Raw genomic sequence first — 19,063 nt, 5'->3', positions numbered from 1 at the left:
AATTGCTCAGGGTCCATGGCAAGATTTCTGTGTTTAGAGTTATAAGATTCTTCCAAATCTTTCAAGATGTCACAATTTCTAAATAGCTAATGTATCAAATAGGGTGGTTAAGTTAAACTGGCTTTGATGTTACAACTAATCTTGCTGGAGGCCGCTGTAAACTCCCTCAAGGACCCATGTGGGTCATCAGACCCCACTTTGAGAACTACTGGTCTAGATCTACCTACAAGGGACCTTGCAACAGGTTCCTAACAGGTGGTACCTGATTCAATCAATAGTGGTAGCTTCTGTGTGATGAATCCTTACTTTTTGACTGCACCTCTCCCGTCATGAAATAATCTTGATTAGAGATGGTTATGCACAGCACTTTTACTATGAAATGTAAAATAATTATTACACTATGGGTTGTTAGCATACAGTTTATGTTTATTAAAATGGGACGGCTTTACAGTTTGTACATTCCAACCACATTGGCATTGATTTACAAAGCAACAAACAGGTATAAATACAGTATATACATACTAGTATAGATATATTTATAAAATACATTTAGATTTTTCCACATTAATTCTTTTAAAAAGTATTTAAAGTCGTGATAGGCTGTTATTGGAGGGATTGTTCAGCAAGCTACATTTAGAATGTTCTGCCATGTTGTGCATATGCTGTGAATTTGCCATGTTGAATTAACCTATCTACAACAATTTGAGAATCATCTTCCAAGAAATATGCCCAGATTTAGACAGACTTCTATCTAGAAATGGGTACAATTTACAAAAGGCCAAAATCAACAGCACGGGCACTACAGAAACATGGGAAACCTGCAAAGGCTTTGTTGTTAAACATAAGGGATAGATTAAGATTGGTTTGAATGGCAAAACAATAAAGCAGACAAACTGTTTTCTCCCCATTGTTTTTCTCATTTTGTTTACTCACCTAACATTCCTTAAAAATTAGGACGATAGACAACTTTTAGGCTTGACATGACCATCCCAGCAGACTTTCAAGATTGGGATGATAGCTGATTTTTGGGAGAGTTTGGGGTGGATGATTGGCACAGTGTTGGAAAGCAAAAATGTAAGGACTCAGTTTCCTACCCCACCATGCAGCTGCACACCATTAACATCATTTTTTACACAATTGATTTCCATTACTCTGTATGGAGTGCCATTGTGCGAGATAGTGCCACAACTGAGACTGGAAACAGCTGATGACAAACATTGTGCAAGAAAAGGAAAATCATGCAAAACAGATAAATCACACACCCTTTAGTCTATAGAGGAAAGTCTATAGAGGAAAGGTAACTTCTGTTGATAACCTTCTTGTTGATAACTATCTTGTTTATAACTGTGCTTTTACAACAAATTAGATACATTTATCTTTTCTGTGAATTAGTTATAGGGCATACTCTACCCAAAAACAAGACAGTACTTTTTTTTTTTGATTAGTAGGAGTAACCTTTAAGTTTATCTGTGACCTTTTGTTTTTGGTTTAGGCTATTAATGAAAGATGATTTCAGCTATTATTGTTAAAGGTATCCATGCTACAGTAGGATATTTCAGACATTTCATATATTCTAATAGAAATGACGTACCATTTTCCCAAGTATGGATATGGTATAGCCATATCCAATCACAGTAAAACAATGAATGCATAATTTGTAGTCTGTGAAAGTTGTTACTTTTGCTATTGAAATTTTATGAGAAAACAAAACGTTCCTTTCACCATAGGCCGATAGATAGCTAAACAAATGTACACTTCCCATGTTGGCATAAAGTGACTAAATTTAGAGCATTTTTGCTTAGGGGACAGCATAGTCGAGAGTGAGAGAAAAGCTGTGAGAAAGGGGCATAGATGTGCCACACAGGTTGGCAGCCACACTTCCAACCATAACATTGGTAGACGGTATATGCCTCCACCCACAGATTCTCAGAATGCCTGTGATGCCAAGCTTTTCAGAGGAGCATCATTTATTGATCCCTCTTGATACATCCCAAGTAAGATTCATTAGTTGCATTGACCATACAAGTCCAAGCCAACTAGATATAGTGTAACAAAGACGATATAACAAAGCAAGTTTGTGTGTGTGCGCATCTATGTTGGGAGAATTTAATATATGGTTGAAAATATGTTATTTTCAGCTTTTCCAGACCTGTATGTGTAAACTTCATATGACATTTCATATCAGGTTTCACATTATCATTAAAAGGACGTCAACCATAAAGTTCTCTCTTTACGTTTTGCGTTTACATGACATTATGTCCTTTTCTGTCTATCCTAACCCTCCCAGTCTTTATCTGAACCCCAAATGAGGCTTAGTTTTGACTGAGGTAAATCATTTAGTCTACAATAGGATTTCCCATTATTGTTGCCATATGGCTAGCTTCCACCATAAATAGCAGGGCTCATTTCATTTTCACTTTGTTACGTTCATCCCGGTCCATTAGTGTGTCTGACCGCCAAACCTCAAAAAGTAATAGCTGGAGTGGAATTAACTTTGCTGTGCACATTCGTACCAAGAGGACACATATACTGTAGTCTTTGTAACCCCATGACCTTTCCTTCCACCATCACCCAAACTTTCAAACGAGCAAACCAGTGAGATTTTTAGGCCTTGGCGGAGGTCTGCACTCTACTGAGTGCATTATTTCTTAACCACTTTTTACATAGCTTCCCTAATTTGGGCATGTCATAATAGAGATAATGCAAAAAAATAGCAGATCTTCAAGCTCACAACGTGTCACGATGCGACACGTTGTGAGCTTGTAGATCAGCTATTATTACACGACACCGTTGTACGACAAATGATAAAATGTGGCTTATAAATGGTTTAAATAAGCATCGTCTGTAGACAGAGTATAGAAACAGAGTAATGGACTCTGTAATAAAGCCTCAATTATGCTTTGTGATACATTGTTCTTCACTTGTGAATCTGTTAATTTGAGCAAAATGACAAAGTATAATTTAGGCTGAAGAGTGACACCGATCTGAAATTCACAGACAGAAACAGAAGTTTCATAAACAATGATGTTATCTCGAGTCTTTGATGCATTTCATCATTCATCCAGATTAGTTTTATGTACTGAGCATGACAAGACAATGTGAACAAGTCACCTCGACAGAAAACATAGGATCATGTAGTTTTGTTAAGACAATTCTTATGTCCGATGTCCTTGGGACAAAATACATATGCAGACAGAACATCTATTATCAAATTATGAAATTACCAGCACAGAAAAGGACAGCTTTAGCAAAAGCCTTATTTCAGACATACTTTTCTATATGAATGTAGATTAGGGGCAGTAAATTATTTATGTTCGTTACATCACAGTGTGAAAGGGCTGTATGAGAGCGGCACTGGAATAAATAGCTTAATTCATCTCTCTCACACACACACAAAGGCAGCGTTGCCTTTCTCAGTGACCTCCATGGTTGCTTCTATTCGTCAGGGTAATGGGTGTTCTGTGCTTTTTGTGAGCTCCATAATCCTCAACCATCACAAACGTAACGTATCAGACTTGTGTGTTGCACTTCCAATCACAGCCAAACCTCACTGCGGCTCAGTAGATGGAGTCTCATGTATGGTTGCTGCTATTGGTTAGCAGTCTCTTCGTGGGAGAGTCTCTCACTCTTTGGGCAGCACAGTGTGTATGGACAGGTACTCCGCCTGGCAGACATACCACGTCAGGTTCACTGAAGGTGTTGTGGCACAGGTGACATCCCTTCGTTTCTGACACAATCACTGGATTTTTCCGCTCTTTCAGCTGAGAGAGATGGCATATTAGAAAACATTATATTCAGTTGATTAATAATATTATCGTTTAATTGAATAAATATTAATTTCACCTAAAACATGGCAATCTTTGAAGTTGTTTTATTTATTATTATTTTTTACATTAGGCTAATTATAACGCCTTGAGGTTCTCTGTTGTGTAATCAAGATAACCTACTGCTACTCTAGATGGGGTTAGCAACATTTGTGGTTAAAACTGTCAGTAAGTCTTGTTGAAAATCACTGGCAACTGTCTTCTAAAAGCAATAATACATTTGAGGCTGTTATATATCAGCCGTAGTAATCTATTAAGCAATAATACACAAGGCTGTGGCAGATCATGATTACATGCATGATATACCATGGCCTCTTGTAGTATTGCTTAATTGCTACAGGACAGTGAGTGAAGGAACTGGTTAATAAATACATTTATGTTGCATTAACATAAACATGAACGAAGAAAACAGAAGGTAAACATTACAGGTTAAAAATAAAATAAAAACATTGAAAATGAAGTGACTGATTAATAATCCTACAAAATAAACAAGCTATGACTAAATCTGAAAATCCATAGGATTGAAGTGTTAAATAAAGGTTATCTATTTAAATTAGTCATGTCATAAATTAGTTGTGCTCACCCTGTCATGTTGTAGCTGAAGGTTTTCAGAGCGTGCCAGCCCCACGGCAATCTGGGAGGTTCGGCAGGCATGCATACTGGCGCGAACAGCACGACCCAAAAAGGGCTTCAAAAGCTGCAGTGACCAGCCCTCAGGGAGCATGCTTAGTACCCGGCACGCATCAAACACCTCCCCATGGCGGTTCAGTAGATCGACTGCAGCCATCTCCAGCTCTCCACCACCACCAGCTATCTTGGAGGTTCCGTGAAGGTCTCTGTCTAGGTAAACCCCCAACAGGAGGTGAAACAAGTGTTGTCGGAAATCGGAGCCTTTAGAAGTAGCGGCCCATATACAGTAAGCCTCAGCGGAGTTGAAGTCTTTGAGCTGATGCACCAAGATCTGCAACGCCTTATCGTGCTCTTCCTGTTTCCCATGTAGTGTTGCACGCTCTAGCAGCAGCTCTTCAGAGTTCCCCAGCTTACCTAAACAGAACAGGGGGAACGAGAAACAATCAGGGTGAAAGCCTGCACCAAGATCTCCAGGAAGTCCTCGGACCTTGGTCCAAAGTTTAAGCATTCGTCTTTGGATCTTTAGCCATTTATAAGACAGTTGTCTCACCCAAGAGCAATTGTACACGGTACAGATTTGACTCCCTGAGCAGAGCCTGCAGTTGTTCTCTGGCCCTATTCACCTGCTCCTCGGGTGCTGGAGACTGTGACATGAGTGACAAGACCCTGTCAAGGTACAACACAGCCAGGTGTGTGTGGAACTTCTCCTTCTACAGCCAGAAAGATGAAGAGCAAGTTTTAGTAACATTCAGAAGGTTCCAGACAGCAGATTTCTGTTGACTAACTGCATCAGATACATGTCTTTTCCAGCACAGTGTTGAGTATGTCTGTTTCCCATACCTGTAACCGTCTTTCGAGCACCAGGTATTCCAAGTAGATCAGCAGGGCCTGGCTGTGCTTCCCCAGGTAAGTGATGATGTCATCAGGGTTCAACTCACCTGACTGGTCTTTACTGGTGGGTCTCTTGGTGAAGATCTGGACACCTATCTGAGAACACAATGAAAACAAAAACTTATCAGGTTAACACTTTTGTTTTACTATTTCATGAGAAATAGTGTCTTACAAAAAGTATTCAGTGCCCTTGACAGTTCCAAATCCTGTCTTACAAGAGGTACTTTTTTGCTGGCCTTTTTTGCTTAATTTCAGATAGGTCAGTTTAGAGAGACAGCAAAGCCAAGGGCAGAGTGAGAGGAGAGACAAGCAAGACAAGACTAGGGTCAGAGTTGAACCTGGGTCCTTGCGCTCGCAAGGTGCACGTGATCAGAGCTGAGCCACCAGGTAACCCCTCCAATTGGTATTTTTATTTATTGCAAACTCATATGCTTTAACAGTACATTTTCAAAGCTGAAATTAGTCATTTTCGATATTTTAAAGAACATTGAAATATGCTGCTTGCATACTCCATACATTAAAGATGGAGTGCCATGATATTTTTCAACCCTAAAACCTGATCATAAGGTATTATTATTATGTAAGGATTTTTTTCAACAAAAAAAAGTGTACAGTAAGTGTTAAAATGTTGTTTTTAAGTAGACACACCCACCAGTGCATTAAGTATACCTGGTTCTCACCTTAGCACCTCCTCCACCACCTTAGCACCACCCACCTGTCCTAGTCCCTCCTCCTCCTCATGCCCACACCTGTTGTGTTATGATAATGAGGGGGAGGGTGTGGGCTTTGTGATGTCACTAAAGTGCTGTTTCTCTATTGGCACGTTTGACCCTCAAGGTTTCAGCCTCCAGGAAGAAACTCCAAATAGTCAGAGAAGACATAAAACACCATAAAAACACCACCGGGGGGCTTAATGAAGTTCTATCAACCTCATAGACACATGAAAAACAGAAAAAGTGCAAAAACATGGCACCACCTCTTTAATATTTGGTAGTGCACATTAGTTATGTACCAGCTTTGCACACTGTTATATAATAATTGATGATAATTGTTCATTCGTTGGTTGCTCAGTTTGGTTGGATGAGACTTTGTGGACTGCAGTTTTCAAATAGTGCCACAGATTCTCAAAGGGATTTCAATCAGGACTTTGACTGGGGCTGGGCCACCGTAGGACATTGAACTTTTTGCTCTTGAGGCACTCCAATGTTGCTTTGGCCTTGGGATCATTGTCCTGCTGAATGCTATCCCAAGCGCCAGGTTTTTAGCAGACTGAAGCAGGTTCTCTAGATTATTGTCCAGGTAATTTGCTCCACCCATTCTTGATTTAATTTGAACAAGATGCTGCTGAAAAGCCACCCTACGCTACAGCATGGTGGTGCTGCCACCACCACACTGCACTGTAGGGATGGCATTTCGTGAAGTATGGGCATTGGGCAGCATTAGGTTTGCACCACAAATAGTGCTTTCACTGCTTTGAAACATTATCCCATGAGTAATTCTCTTTTGAGGCTTCCTTCTTGCCACCCTCCCATACAAGCCAGTTTTTGGCAGAGCTCTCTAGGTATTGTTGTACCATTATCCTAATTTATGGATTTGTGTTACATAATCTCTAACTTCCACATGGTCTTCTGTCTTCACTTTAATACCTTTCCTTCAGACAGCCTGACCAATGATCCTTAAAACAGAGTGGGGGTTTTATATCCAGAAAACTTGACAGTTAATTTAATGGTTCACACGGAAGCGGTCAATGGTAAGGCAACTGTTCCTTCGTTAGGAGCAATTTATTTCATCTGTGTAGACGTAGAACTTCCAAGGCACAGGAGTTGAATACAAATATAAATATATTCTACCATAACAATAATGTCATCATAAAACAAATGTTTAGTCTTTAAATAAAAGGTCTTTGTAATTGAGTAAGATGTGAGAATTCAAGGGTCTGAATACTTGTGCAAGGCACATGTGCAACTGACTTGCACATTTGCATGCGTCATGTTTTAGGATGCAAAAAAGAAAATCTAAAAGCAGACGGTTACAGTTACTGTAATATGATTAGAATGAACCAATAAGAAGAGGCCAGTGGCAAATACAGTTAGCAAAAGTCCCTCCTTTTTTAAATTTGAATGACATTTTCAAAATACATTAGGTGTGAGTTACATACCGTGGGATCTTTCTGCAGGGCCCAGTCTGCATACTTCCAGACGAGGTCCAGATTTGTACAGAAGCTAAGGAAGTCCACAACATACTCGTATAAGTCTGATCTTGTGGTGTCCTGCAGTTCCCCATCTACTACACGTATCCACATCTAGAGGGAGAAGTCATTACAGAATGTCACAATGGTACTGCAGATTTTGAAGGACCTGTTAAGACCATTTCCTTTTATACCTGTAGTGCTGCTGAATCCTGCCCACTATAACGATAGAGGAGTCCAAGTGCAAAATATCTAAAATGGAGGAAGAAATAAAAGTTAAAGTTAATTTATCTTTCTCATGATCTCCTATTTTCATTTTTTATACTAACTCAACACCTGATTAAAGTGAAAACAGAAACAGGACTAGAAAAGTGTGCTCCTCCGAGCACAGGTTTCCGCCAGGCCGGGTTGCCTACCCAAGGCCCGCTAACTTTGGAAGGCAATCATAGCCAATTGGAATGGGATCTGAAAAAGTAGCCTCAAGAGAGAATGTGTACCGATTTGTGTGAGTTTTGGACGGAATCTATAGAAGTGGTAGCAAAAGGTTCTGAAGAAATGTGACATGGCAGAATATGTAATCTGGCACAAATGGCCGGGGCCTATATGCTTGCGTCATGATCCAAGGAATCCAGGGGAAAAAATATTTTGATTGTACGACCTACGGTTCAAAAGTTCATGTGAAATGGCCGCTACAATGAGGATTACAATGAGGACGATTTGGGGTGGAGGCTCTTTCTTGGCCTGATGTGAATGCAAGATTTCACGGCAATCAGCCATGATTTGTGGCATTTTGAGCAAAACAACACTCTTGAAAACTTTGGAAGCCAATCGTAGCCAATCAGAATGCAATATGAAAAAACGGACGTCTTGATCATATGACTATAGAGATAAATAATGTGAACCGATTTGAGTGAGGTTTGGACAAAATCTGTAGGAGTAATATAAAATAAATTGTTTTGCAGAAATCTGGTGGCGCTATAACAGGCCGATGTGACAAATATAAGGTTAAGGTTCTTCCTTAGCCTCCCGGGAGTGTGCGTGCAAAGTTTCATGCCGATCGGTCCAACAGTGCCGGAGATTAGCTGCTCACTAACTCACACACACAGACGGACGGATGGACAGGGGCGAAAACATAATCTCTGGCCTTTGGCAGTGCGGCCTGGTGGAGACAACAATGAAGGGCCTGATCTTAAACCCAAAGTAGCAGTTGCAATACCCACTTGTGAAATTTTTCAAGCCAGGGGGCGCTATCTGCAAGCAGACAGGCATTGTCGGAAGCCAACAAGTCCAGCAGGCTGTCATGGTCCTGCTCAGCATAGAGCTTCAACAGTGCAGTGTCAACGTCCTCTATGCAGCCGTTGGCCACCTCTGTGCTCCGAACCTGGGAATGTACAAATATTCAATGCACAAATTCACATTATGCACCGACAGCAACATATTTATTATAGGATAAATGTTCTACAAAGGGTGTTACATCAGAAGTCAATGTAAATACAGCCCTTTTCCTTTTTGTTTACCTCTCCCAAGTATGTGATGAGGAACTTTTTGCATCGCAGCACTTTTTCCTGATCCCCCTGAGCCAAGTGGTTGAGGTCGGCAAACTCGTGAAGGGGAGGGTGACAGCGTGTGAAAGAGGAGGAGGCTGGCAGCAGCAATGGGTAGAGAGATATCAGCTCCCGCACATCCAACTGACCCTTCCTGAAAATAAGAAAGGAAGGGCCTAATTAATTGCTATTTTTATTAATAATACAGTACATAAGCTCTTCTTATTTCTATCTAGGAGTAGAACGGATCCAAACATCTAGGACTAATCTATTGAAACAATCTAGGTATAAATAGGGTGACTAAGGTAAACTGTATAAATTATTTCATATTCAGTCTTGTAGGCTATTTCAAATTGAGCTATCCAAGATCCGATCAGCAGAGAGAAATTAGACTATCAAACAGTTTATAGTTGAGGTAATTAAGGCCTGAGTGATAATGAAGATCTTAATCACAGAACAGCATAAAGTACAATAGAAGTCTCAGCAAAAGCTCAAAAATAAAACCCTTACCTAAAGTGTTCTTTTGCTTCTAAAAACTGAAGTTGGCCAAACTGTATGAAGCCAGCCTGCTGGAGGATTCTTTTGTGCAAAATCTGTAAAAGGAAATTGACAATAAGTAAATAACAAATGTCCTATTATTTGTGTGTGTGTGTGTGTGTGTGTGTGTGTGTGTGTGTGTGTGTGTGTGTGTGTGTGTCACACACACACACATATATATAAGAAAGAAAATAAATTATATTACAAAATAGATTGTGTGTTTTAAGAAGTGATTTTACCAAGTGTACTTATCATGCTAATTTATACCTGGAACTTGTCTTTGGGAATGTTTCTCTGGGCTCCCTCTGTGAGGGTAAGTGCTTCCTCTACTCTGTGACTGGCCAGCAGGTCCTGTATCTGTCTCTCCAGAGGCAGAGGCACTAAAATGTACACCGCCTTAGTGGAAGCCAGAATCACCTTTCCTAGAGCACACATACAGTACAATGCACAGGTCACTCTCCATATAATATACACATCTGTTCACCAAAGCCCTATACGTTTCTGTGGGATGGACAAAAAGGGTCAAAAGAGATCGATGTGCTCATATTAACATGAACAGATTAGGTACAATGCAAGAGTAAATTATTTAGGGCCTGCCAGGGTGATTTATTTTCCGCCTGGGACCTAAATGAGAAATGTAATCTCTTGTTTTGTGGCTCAGGATTATACTAAATACTACCTACCACAGGAAGCACCATTATTTATGGTTTAAAATTTAAGATTAATTAGCCTTCGAAAATCAGTAAGAGCACAGTGCCGTCAATGGGAAACATACCAAACTGGTGTTTTTCTTACCCAATTTGAAATTCCAAATGCTCATTGGAATTTGCACATGTAAAGTAATAAGGAAATAGGAAGAACAAAACATGTGTGAGAGGATACCTTCAAAGTCTTGCAGAATGTGTCCATCCCTGAATGAGAGTGTCTGTTTTAACTGCTGATCCAGCATGCTGTGCACGGTGATGAAGCCTTCGTCTAGGGCCACCACGTAAGGAAAGCACACAGCTGCACCAATCACGCTCTCTGCCCAGTTCACAGGGGCACGCTGGGACACTCCCTCTGCATTGGCAAACATTCCTGATGGTATATGTGGGAGAGGTGTAGGGGTTGAGAAAAGGATGTTTTTTTTTAGTTGTGCATGAAGATGACAAGTATTCACTAGCCCACAGGTTTTCAAAGTGGGGGCCACCTCGGGGGCCAATTTGGAAAGGAGAGGAAAATGAAGGGAACATAAATGGTGTATATACAGTAGATCAATTCAAATGCAGTACATAAGATTATTGTGCCAGTGTAGCTAGCCACTGTCAACCTGGAGTCCCTATTTTAGGCATGTCATTATTGTACAGATTTTTCAGTTTTTCTAAAATAGCCCATCTACAGTGCATCGCAACGTGCTGTAAGCTTGTAGCACATTTTAACATCTTTTTTTAAAAGACATTTCTCAATAGGGGGGACACAGCCAGAGGCTATGGCTCTTTGAGGGTCCTTGCTAAAACAAATGTATTATTCACATATAAGTTGCATGAAATTCAAACATTAATGTGGAGATTACTCTAGTCCCGAGTAAATTCTGAAACCATCTCCGCTAAAAATGTTGATATGAATGCATCAATCCATTTTTCAACATACATCAATGCTATGAGTATAGTACTATATATAGGATATTGTGTTATAGTACTCAAATAACCGACATCCTACCCATTACGTGAGTGCAAGCTAATTTCCATGGTGCTTAAAGCAATATAGTGACAGCATAATTCATGACTCAATTGAAGAGCTCAAAGATACAGGCTATCAAAGTTGGACTATGTAAAGAGTACAGACGGTAAGTATTAAAAAGTAGTAATACTTCTTTGTACTTTCTACCTTAACCCTTTGTTTCATCCTTACTGTGGTGATGGGAGATAGTGGACCAACATGTTGGCACTCTCCCCCACCATCGTCAAAACACCAAATGAGGGAATATCTTTTGTTAGTATTGTGTTCCATCCCTTCAGTAGACTTTCTATGACAACTATGCCCTTCACTGGTGCAGTGAAGCTGTTCTGGCAGCTTGTGGTAGCCTAACCACTTAATAACATTTGCTTTTCCTTTGATTTATCACCCGTCTGTATATATGATCAAATCCCAGCTAAGACATCTAAACAACCCCAACATGTTTTTTGAAGTAACTCACCAAGACCACCAGGTGCAGCCAAGAGGAACTCCTCCCTGCCAATCCTTTTGACAATTGGCCTCCTTTCCTCACTGTTATAAGGGAAAAGATCTTGTGAGGCTCCTGTGCTGTAGTTAAGGATCATGTATTGTGTAGCGAGAGCCAGGCACAGGAAGTAACCATCAAGACTGATGGCACAGGGTTGTTCGGGTGTGGTCACCTCCTTCACCAGCTGAACCCTGTCCTCATACACCATGTAGATCTGCACTGTCCGCCGCCTGGATGAAATCACACCCAGCTCCACACAGAACGGGTCTCCGTTCACTGGGTTCTCGTTCATGCAGAACGTTGCCACACCTTTGATCTTTCCCCCGCCCCCCGCCGCGGAGGGCACCATCTCCAACGTGACCATATCGACTAGGAACACTATTCCATCACAGAGGACAATAAGACGCTCCAAAGCTGAAGCGGCCCGCAACTCGGTAACTGGTTTCTTCAGGCCCAAATACTTCTGCAGCAGCTTCTGAGCAGCGTAAGCCAGTCTCCCTTTTGAGGAGGTGACCTCCTCTAGGAGGAAGTGGTGGATGAAGCAGTCATTTGTGCCCACGTACAGGTGCTTGCCACAGCACTCAATACACTCTATATTGATGCGAGCCTTGTCACCCATCAGGAGGTCTCGCTCCACCGCGGGGACCAGCTCAAAGGCCTTCACACTCATCTCCACCAAGGCATCTACACTGTAGAAAGCAAAGTAAAAATATAATAACAATCACAACAACAAATGTTATTAAAGAATTAAGGAAATCCAACTACAGATCAATACTACCTATGTAAGCCTTTTCTTTACTTCTTGTCTGCACAGAGCAATTTTTCTCAAACTTTAAAATGTCAAGGTCTCCCCTTAAAGGGCAAGACCACTTTGGTAGAGGTTTGGGTTGTGTAGTTACCTTGCCATGATGTAACTCCAAAGGTGGAGCTCTCAAAGTCACTCTTTTAGCACGTAAACAAACACAAACAAAGCTGATTCAGACACTATAGAACATCACCAAACCCGGTAGTTTATTTTTATTGGCAACCTCCTGAAAAACAGTATTGGGTTTTGTGATGTTCTATATTGTCTGAATCAACTTTGTTCGCGTTCATTTACATGCTAAAAGAGTGACTTTGAGAGCTGTTTTACCTTACAATGTAAATCAACGAGGACCATATTTTGAATGATCAATTTCTAAACAATGGCGCAATTATTTCTGATTTATTGTCCACCTTTTGAGTTACATCATGGCAAGGTAACTACACAACCCAAACCTCTACCAAAGTGGTCTTGCCCTTTAACTCACACAGTATACAAATGGAACCGTTCCATTTGTATACTGTCAGAGTTACAGACTTGTAAGGGTACATTTAGACCCCCCCAAAAGGAACCCTGCAATCCACTTTGAGAACCAATGGAATAGAGAAGCTCTAAGGGTACCTCAGCAATAGTTATTGAGGGAGGGCAAAGCGTTTCTCTTTGACCTGCCCATGCAGATTTTCATATCTTGTCCAGGGGATGTGAACTTACTGGATACATTTCACCCACATCCCCTATTTCTCACTCATTCACTCCTGTACTTTCCCTGTCCCAGTAAGCAGGAAGTAGTGTGCTTTCAATGTGCCTTCTCATGTTATTTGAGTCAATTTAAAGCAGCAAGTTTACCTGGTCATAGATTTGCCAATTGCTCAACCTGGTAGCTAATGTTCTTCTACTGTACTTGTTTGACATGTAAAACAAGTATGCTTTGCCTCGGCTAAGGGTGACTAACCTATTTTGGCAAGCTAACAACTCTTCTCTGGATGCTAGTTCAATTAGCAGAGGCTCCACTGAAGTTAGCGTCAACGTTTGCTGTCCGCATCATGAACTTAAGGTTAACTAAACATTGTTGTAATATGATCTAGTCACGTTAAATGTCTGTTCCCACTAACAAATACATCCACGTTTAGGTATACAACAATGTAGCCAACACTGCCTGGCTAGCTTCAGCCAGCTTGCTAGTTAGGCTAACATTAGCAGAGTCAGCCTGTGTTCCAGTGTTACCTACCTAGTTAGAGCTCAGCTGTGGCTAACGAAGTTAGCAGATCATTTGATTGAGGAAAGCTGTCAAAACATCACACCGTCCACTGACATGACAGTGGATATGATGAATTAATTCCGAATGGTTCCCTTCCCCAGGGAAGATGCTCTGCCCAGTAGATAACTCTCTCCCTGGCTCTCCCCTCAGCTGATGGTGATGCCGCTAAACCCAGGCAGGCAGCACCGGACTCTCTCTTTGGCAGGTGTTTCGCCCAGGTGGGCGTGGTTTTGAGGTAAGGTTAAAGGGCAAGACCACTTTGGTAGAGTTTTGGGTTGTGTAGTTACCTTGCCATGATGTAACTCCAAAGGTGGGCAAGAAATAAAAAATAATTGCTCCATTGATTAGAAATTGATAATTCAAAATATGCTCCCCATTGACTTACATTGTATGGTAAAACAGCTCTCAAAGTCACTATTTTAGCACGTAAACGAACGCAAACAAAGTTGATTCAGACAATATAGAACATCACCAAACCCAGTACTGTTTTTTTTCTTAATAAAAATGTCAACTTCGTGTTGATTTTGCCATTTTTAATAAGTAGAAAACCTGGACTGGATCTGCGGATCCGGATCCAGATCTTCAAATAGTTAAATCAACAGGAAGTTGAATTTTTTATTAAAAAAACAAACAGTACTGGGTTTGGTGATGCTCTATATTGTCTGAATCAGCTTTGTTTGTGTTCATTTATGTGCTAAAAGAGTGACTTTGAGATCTGTTTTACCATACAATGTAAGTCAATGAGGAGCATATTTTTTAATTATAAATTTCTAATCAATGGAGCAATTCTTTTTTATTTATTGCCCACCTTTGGAGTTACATCATGGCAAGGTAACTACACAACCCAAACCTCTACCAAAGTGGTCTTACCCTTTAAAGGCAGTGGTGGTTCCCAAACAGTGGTTCGGGGACCCATTTTTATCGGTCGCGACAATAGACCGCCGAAGTCTGACGTCATTTACACATCCTTTGTTTGTCTACCTGGTTCGCAGTTTTCCACCCCCGTTCTGAATCCCATAGACGTATTTAATATCGCGTCAAATAAGAACTGTGTTCCAAAAATAAACAAATGACCCCGGCGTGTTGACTCTTATGGATATGAAGCATCAACTGACGGTGAGAAAACGCTAATGTTACTTCCGCCGAATTAGTTACATTTTCGCCAGAAACAGACTGTATCAAATATAAGTGACTGACTATCATAAACGATACAGAACCCCCTCCCTGACAATAACGCCGACACGCGGTGTTTATTTTTGGACCACAATTCTTATATGAGACGATTCTAAGATGACCCAATGTTATTCTCCATAGAGAAATTACTTCCGCAAACCTGGGGATGAACGAGTCACGTCAGGACTTCGGTGCTCTATAGAGCACCGAAGTCCTGACGTCACTCGTACTGTATAGTTTATGATAGTCAGTCACTTATATTTGATACAGTCTGTTTCTGGCGAAAATGTAACTAATTTGGCGGAAGTAACATTAGCGTTTTCTCACCGTCAGTTGATGCTTCATATCCATAAGAGTCAACCCGCCGTGGTCATTTGTTTATTTTTGGAACACAGTTCTTATTTGACGCGATATTAAATACGTCTATGGGATTCAGAACGGGGGTGGAAAACTGCGAACCAGGTAGACAAACAAAGGATGTGTAAATGACGTCAGACTTCGGCGGTCTATAGAGGTATAATATAACTAGAGGGCGGATTGCCCCGCCCCCAGCTATCATTTCAATGAATGTGCTCAGTGGCGTTTTGAAGCACCCGGAAACCTGCCGGAAGTAGAATTATTGGTTTGATTTTGTACCCCCATAGAGTTATGAGCATGCGCACTAGTGTCCTTTTTGCGTTCTACGGCAGCCCGTGTGTCAAGGATTGAACGCGATATATTTATTAAATACACTCGAGATGCCTATGTATAACTAAATGCATATGTGTTTATGTATAATATGTTTACATATTTATATCTATATATATAAATATCTCTCAGCATGTTTTGCGCGTGCATGTATTTCTCCCCACCTGCAGTTCCAGCTTTGGCCACTGGGGTGGCAGCTTCAATGTTTCTCAGCAACTCTGGGGGCTTGGTCGCGACTCGCAAGTAAATATCCCTCCTTTCTTTTTACTTATTTAAAAAAAATATATATATATCATTATTTTAATTATTTTTTATATTTTGATTTATTCATAAGAAAATCTAAATTCCATTTAAAATACAAAAGTAGCAGATCTACAAGCTCACAACGCGACACGTTGTGAGCTTGTAGATCGGCTATTTTCAAAAGTTTGGGTCCCGGTGAGACATAACATTTCTCTTTGGAGTCACGACCAAAAACGTTTGTGAACCACTGGGTTATGGCATATTTTCTGTGAGGTTAGGGTTTGGTTTAGGCATATAACCACGCCCACCTGGGCGAAACACCAAAGAAATAGGGGAGTCCCCAGGCAGCACAGCAAAGCACTGCAGGCCAAATCACCACAAATGGGCGTGTCTTGTTTCTTCACTCGCACCCTGTACACACATGACACATCACCTAATAAACATGATGCACTAAAGCCAAAAAGTACACTTTGGGAAGACTGACAAATTCTGCTTATTAGTGAGTTCTCTTGCATGCCCTGCTTGGGTACAACACCACCTCATTTGCGCTTGCTGGCTGCAGGTGCAGTTGGGGGTATGTTCAAGAGCAGTGGTTCTTAACCATTTCATTTCAACAAGAACACCACCCACGGCCCTAGCCTGGAACCAGACGAATCTGCGAGTGCAATTTTTTTTTGATTTAGTCTAGCTACGCCAGGCTACCACCGCCCCCCTAACTCGGAAACGGTGCAAATGGAACCAAATACACCGTAAGAGTCCATTTGGTTCCATTTTGCACACTCAGAGACCTCGTAACTGTCCAAAATTGGTACCTAATTATCAATAATGTAGCTGGGGAACCCCTCTGGAACCACTTCAAGGACCCCTGCCCTGAGGGTCCCCGGATCCCACTTTGAGAACCACTGTTCAAGAGTGTGGAGTGCTTCTTCTTCTTTATTGTCTTAGGTGTTTTGTTTAAAGTATACCAGCTTGCACCCATGTGGCATAACTGCCACCTACTGGAGTTTAACTTTGGGAGCTTGTCAAGAGCTGAAAACTTCCACTAGGCTACATAATAGACCCCGCCCCCATCCATATCATCCATATCATCCCCTCAGAGCTGAACCTAAACCGTACCCACTGCCTGCATTCTGGGAAGACTTAAGTTACTCCTCCCTCAATCATCATAAATGTATTCACCTTTCACATCCATAATGCCAAGAGACATCTTAGTTGCATTCACAAAGACTTTAACCCATGGACGGACCAATGGGGCCAGTGCCCAGGGGCCTTTGACTACCTGCATGGGGCCCATGGGCTGCAAGGCTGATTGACAATTTACTATATATAAAGCCCCTCAGCCTATCCTATATTACATTTACCTTGAGGTGGTTACTGTCACACCACCTCGCTGTGGAACAGGTATGATGACGGCATCATCCACATCAATGTTTGCCTGGTATGCAAACTGCAGGGAGTCAAAGGAGTCTCTCACCAAGGGGCTTAAGGACCAGTCTCTCAAAGATCTTCATGATGATGAGGTGTGATGTGATGTCAGAGCAAATGGCCTGTAGTCATTGAGAGTGCAGGGGTTCTGTACAGGAGCTGTCCATACTGGCACACAGTAAACCTAAATGAAACACTGACACTCAATGTAATAACTAATAAGGTAATAACATTGAAGGTAATAATATTACCTTCAGCTGTTTACCATCAAAATGGCTGCTGTGAAAAGTCATATGAAATTTATAGTATGGTAGTACTAACTAAACTGTTCAGGCAGAGGAGATGGCATGAAAAAGTAGCATGGAAATGTGTAGCGCGGTGTCACCTGTGAGTAAAAATAGTAAAAACGTGTTACAGTAGCGTTAGGGAGTAGGGACACTAACAGACTGAACAAGCTGGTGAAGAAATCTGGTGGTGGACCAGCCGAGCCTGAAGAGGCCCTCAACTCCCATCCCAGCACTGTCGGGGGAGGAGGTCGAGATGGTGGACACCTACAGTACAAGTAAATGGTAGTACACATGAACCATAAACTGGACTGAACTGACAACTTTATGGCTCTCTGCAGTCAGGGACAGAGCAAGCTCTTCTTCTTGAAGAGGCCCAGGCCCTTGTAGTCAGTGTCCTCTTCTTAGCTATCTTTGCCATAGTTGTTGGGGGAATGTCAGCGCAATGAACAAGTTGGTGAGGAACGCTAGCTCCGTTGCTGGACAGTCTGGAGGTGGTTATGGACGCCTGGAGGGGAGACTGAGGATAAGATCTTATCTTATCTCGTTAACTTAACTTCATGCTGGCACACAGAGATACAACTAAATGAAACACACCCACAATTATCTTTAGCTATTTACATGACAAAATGGCTGCCGTGAAAAGGATCCAATAAATACAGTATTATTAAATACAGTTATTATTTCATTTTGATAATTAATAATACTATAAAAAATGTCTTGCGTACTGAGTTATTACTATGTATTCATACTAATGGACATGGTTAAATTAATAATAAATTAAGCCCTAAGGTGGTGGAAAGTAACTAAGTGCATTTACTCAAGTACTGTACTTAAGTACAATTTTGAGGTATTTTTACTTTACTGGAGTACTTCCAATTTTAAATACTTTAACTTCTACCCCCTACATCTCAGTGGCAAATATTGTACTTTTACTCCACTATACAAATATTTGAAAACTAGTTACTTTGAAGTAAATAGCCGATCTACAAGCTCACCATGTGTCGCTTTGCGAGGCGTTGTGAGATCTGCTATTTTCAAAAGATTTTTGTATACATTTGAAAACATTTGAAATGGGACCTTCAGCACAATGAGTACTTTCTACGTTTGTTACTTTAAAGTACATTTTGATACCAATACTTTTGTACTTTTACTCAAGTACATTTTGAATACCGGACTTTTACTTATAACAGAATATTTCTGCATTGCAGTATTGACACTTTTGCTTATAAGTGAATCATTTGAGTACTTTTTCCACCACTGCCCTAAGGTGCAGGTTTAAAATATGTTCGTGAACACAACTCCAATACAGTTCCCCCAGCATGCACTTGACCAACTGAACTGTCTCGCGACCAACTCTATGCTCGAGACAAC

General features: G+C 41.0%; 1 protein-coding gene across 1 annotated transcript; it reads right to left on the bottom strand.

The window, feature by feature from the left end:
• Positions 1-415: 415 nt before the first annotated feature.
• Positions 416-14,027, bottom strand: tgfbrap1 (transforming growth factor, beta receptor associated protein 1). The gene is made up of 13 exons (XM_080427225.1): positions 13,848-14,027; positions 11,791-12,506; positions 10,497-10,691; positions 9,882-10,036; positions 9,588-9,670; positions 9,051-9,231; positions 8,754-8,914; positions 7,728-7,785; positions 7,504-7,647; positions 5,295-5,441; positions 5,005-5,164; positions 4,408-4,868; positions 416-3,761 (listed from the first exon to the last, which is right to left on the bottom strand). The coding sequence occupies exons 2-13, from the start codon at positions 12,485-12,487 to the stop codon at positions 3,573-3,575; spliced, it is 2,631 nt and encodes an 876-aa protein (XP_080283351.1). The 5' UTR covers positions 12,488-12,506; positions 13,848-14,027; the 3' UTR covers positions 416-3,572.
• Between the last annotated feature and the right edge of the window lie 5,036 nt (positions 14,028-19,063).

The sequence above is a fragment of the Gymnoscopelus braueri genome (assembly GCF_963280865.1).
Source record: "Gymnoscopelus braueri genome assembly, chromosome: 1".
NCBI lineage: Eukaryota > Metazoa > Chordata > Actinopteri > Myctophiformes > Myctophidae > Gymnoscopelus > Gymnoscopelus braueri.
This window is presented reverse-complemented; position numbering and strand designations above follow the sequence as displayed.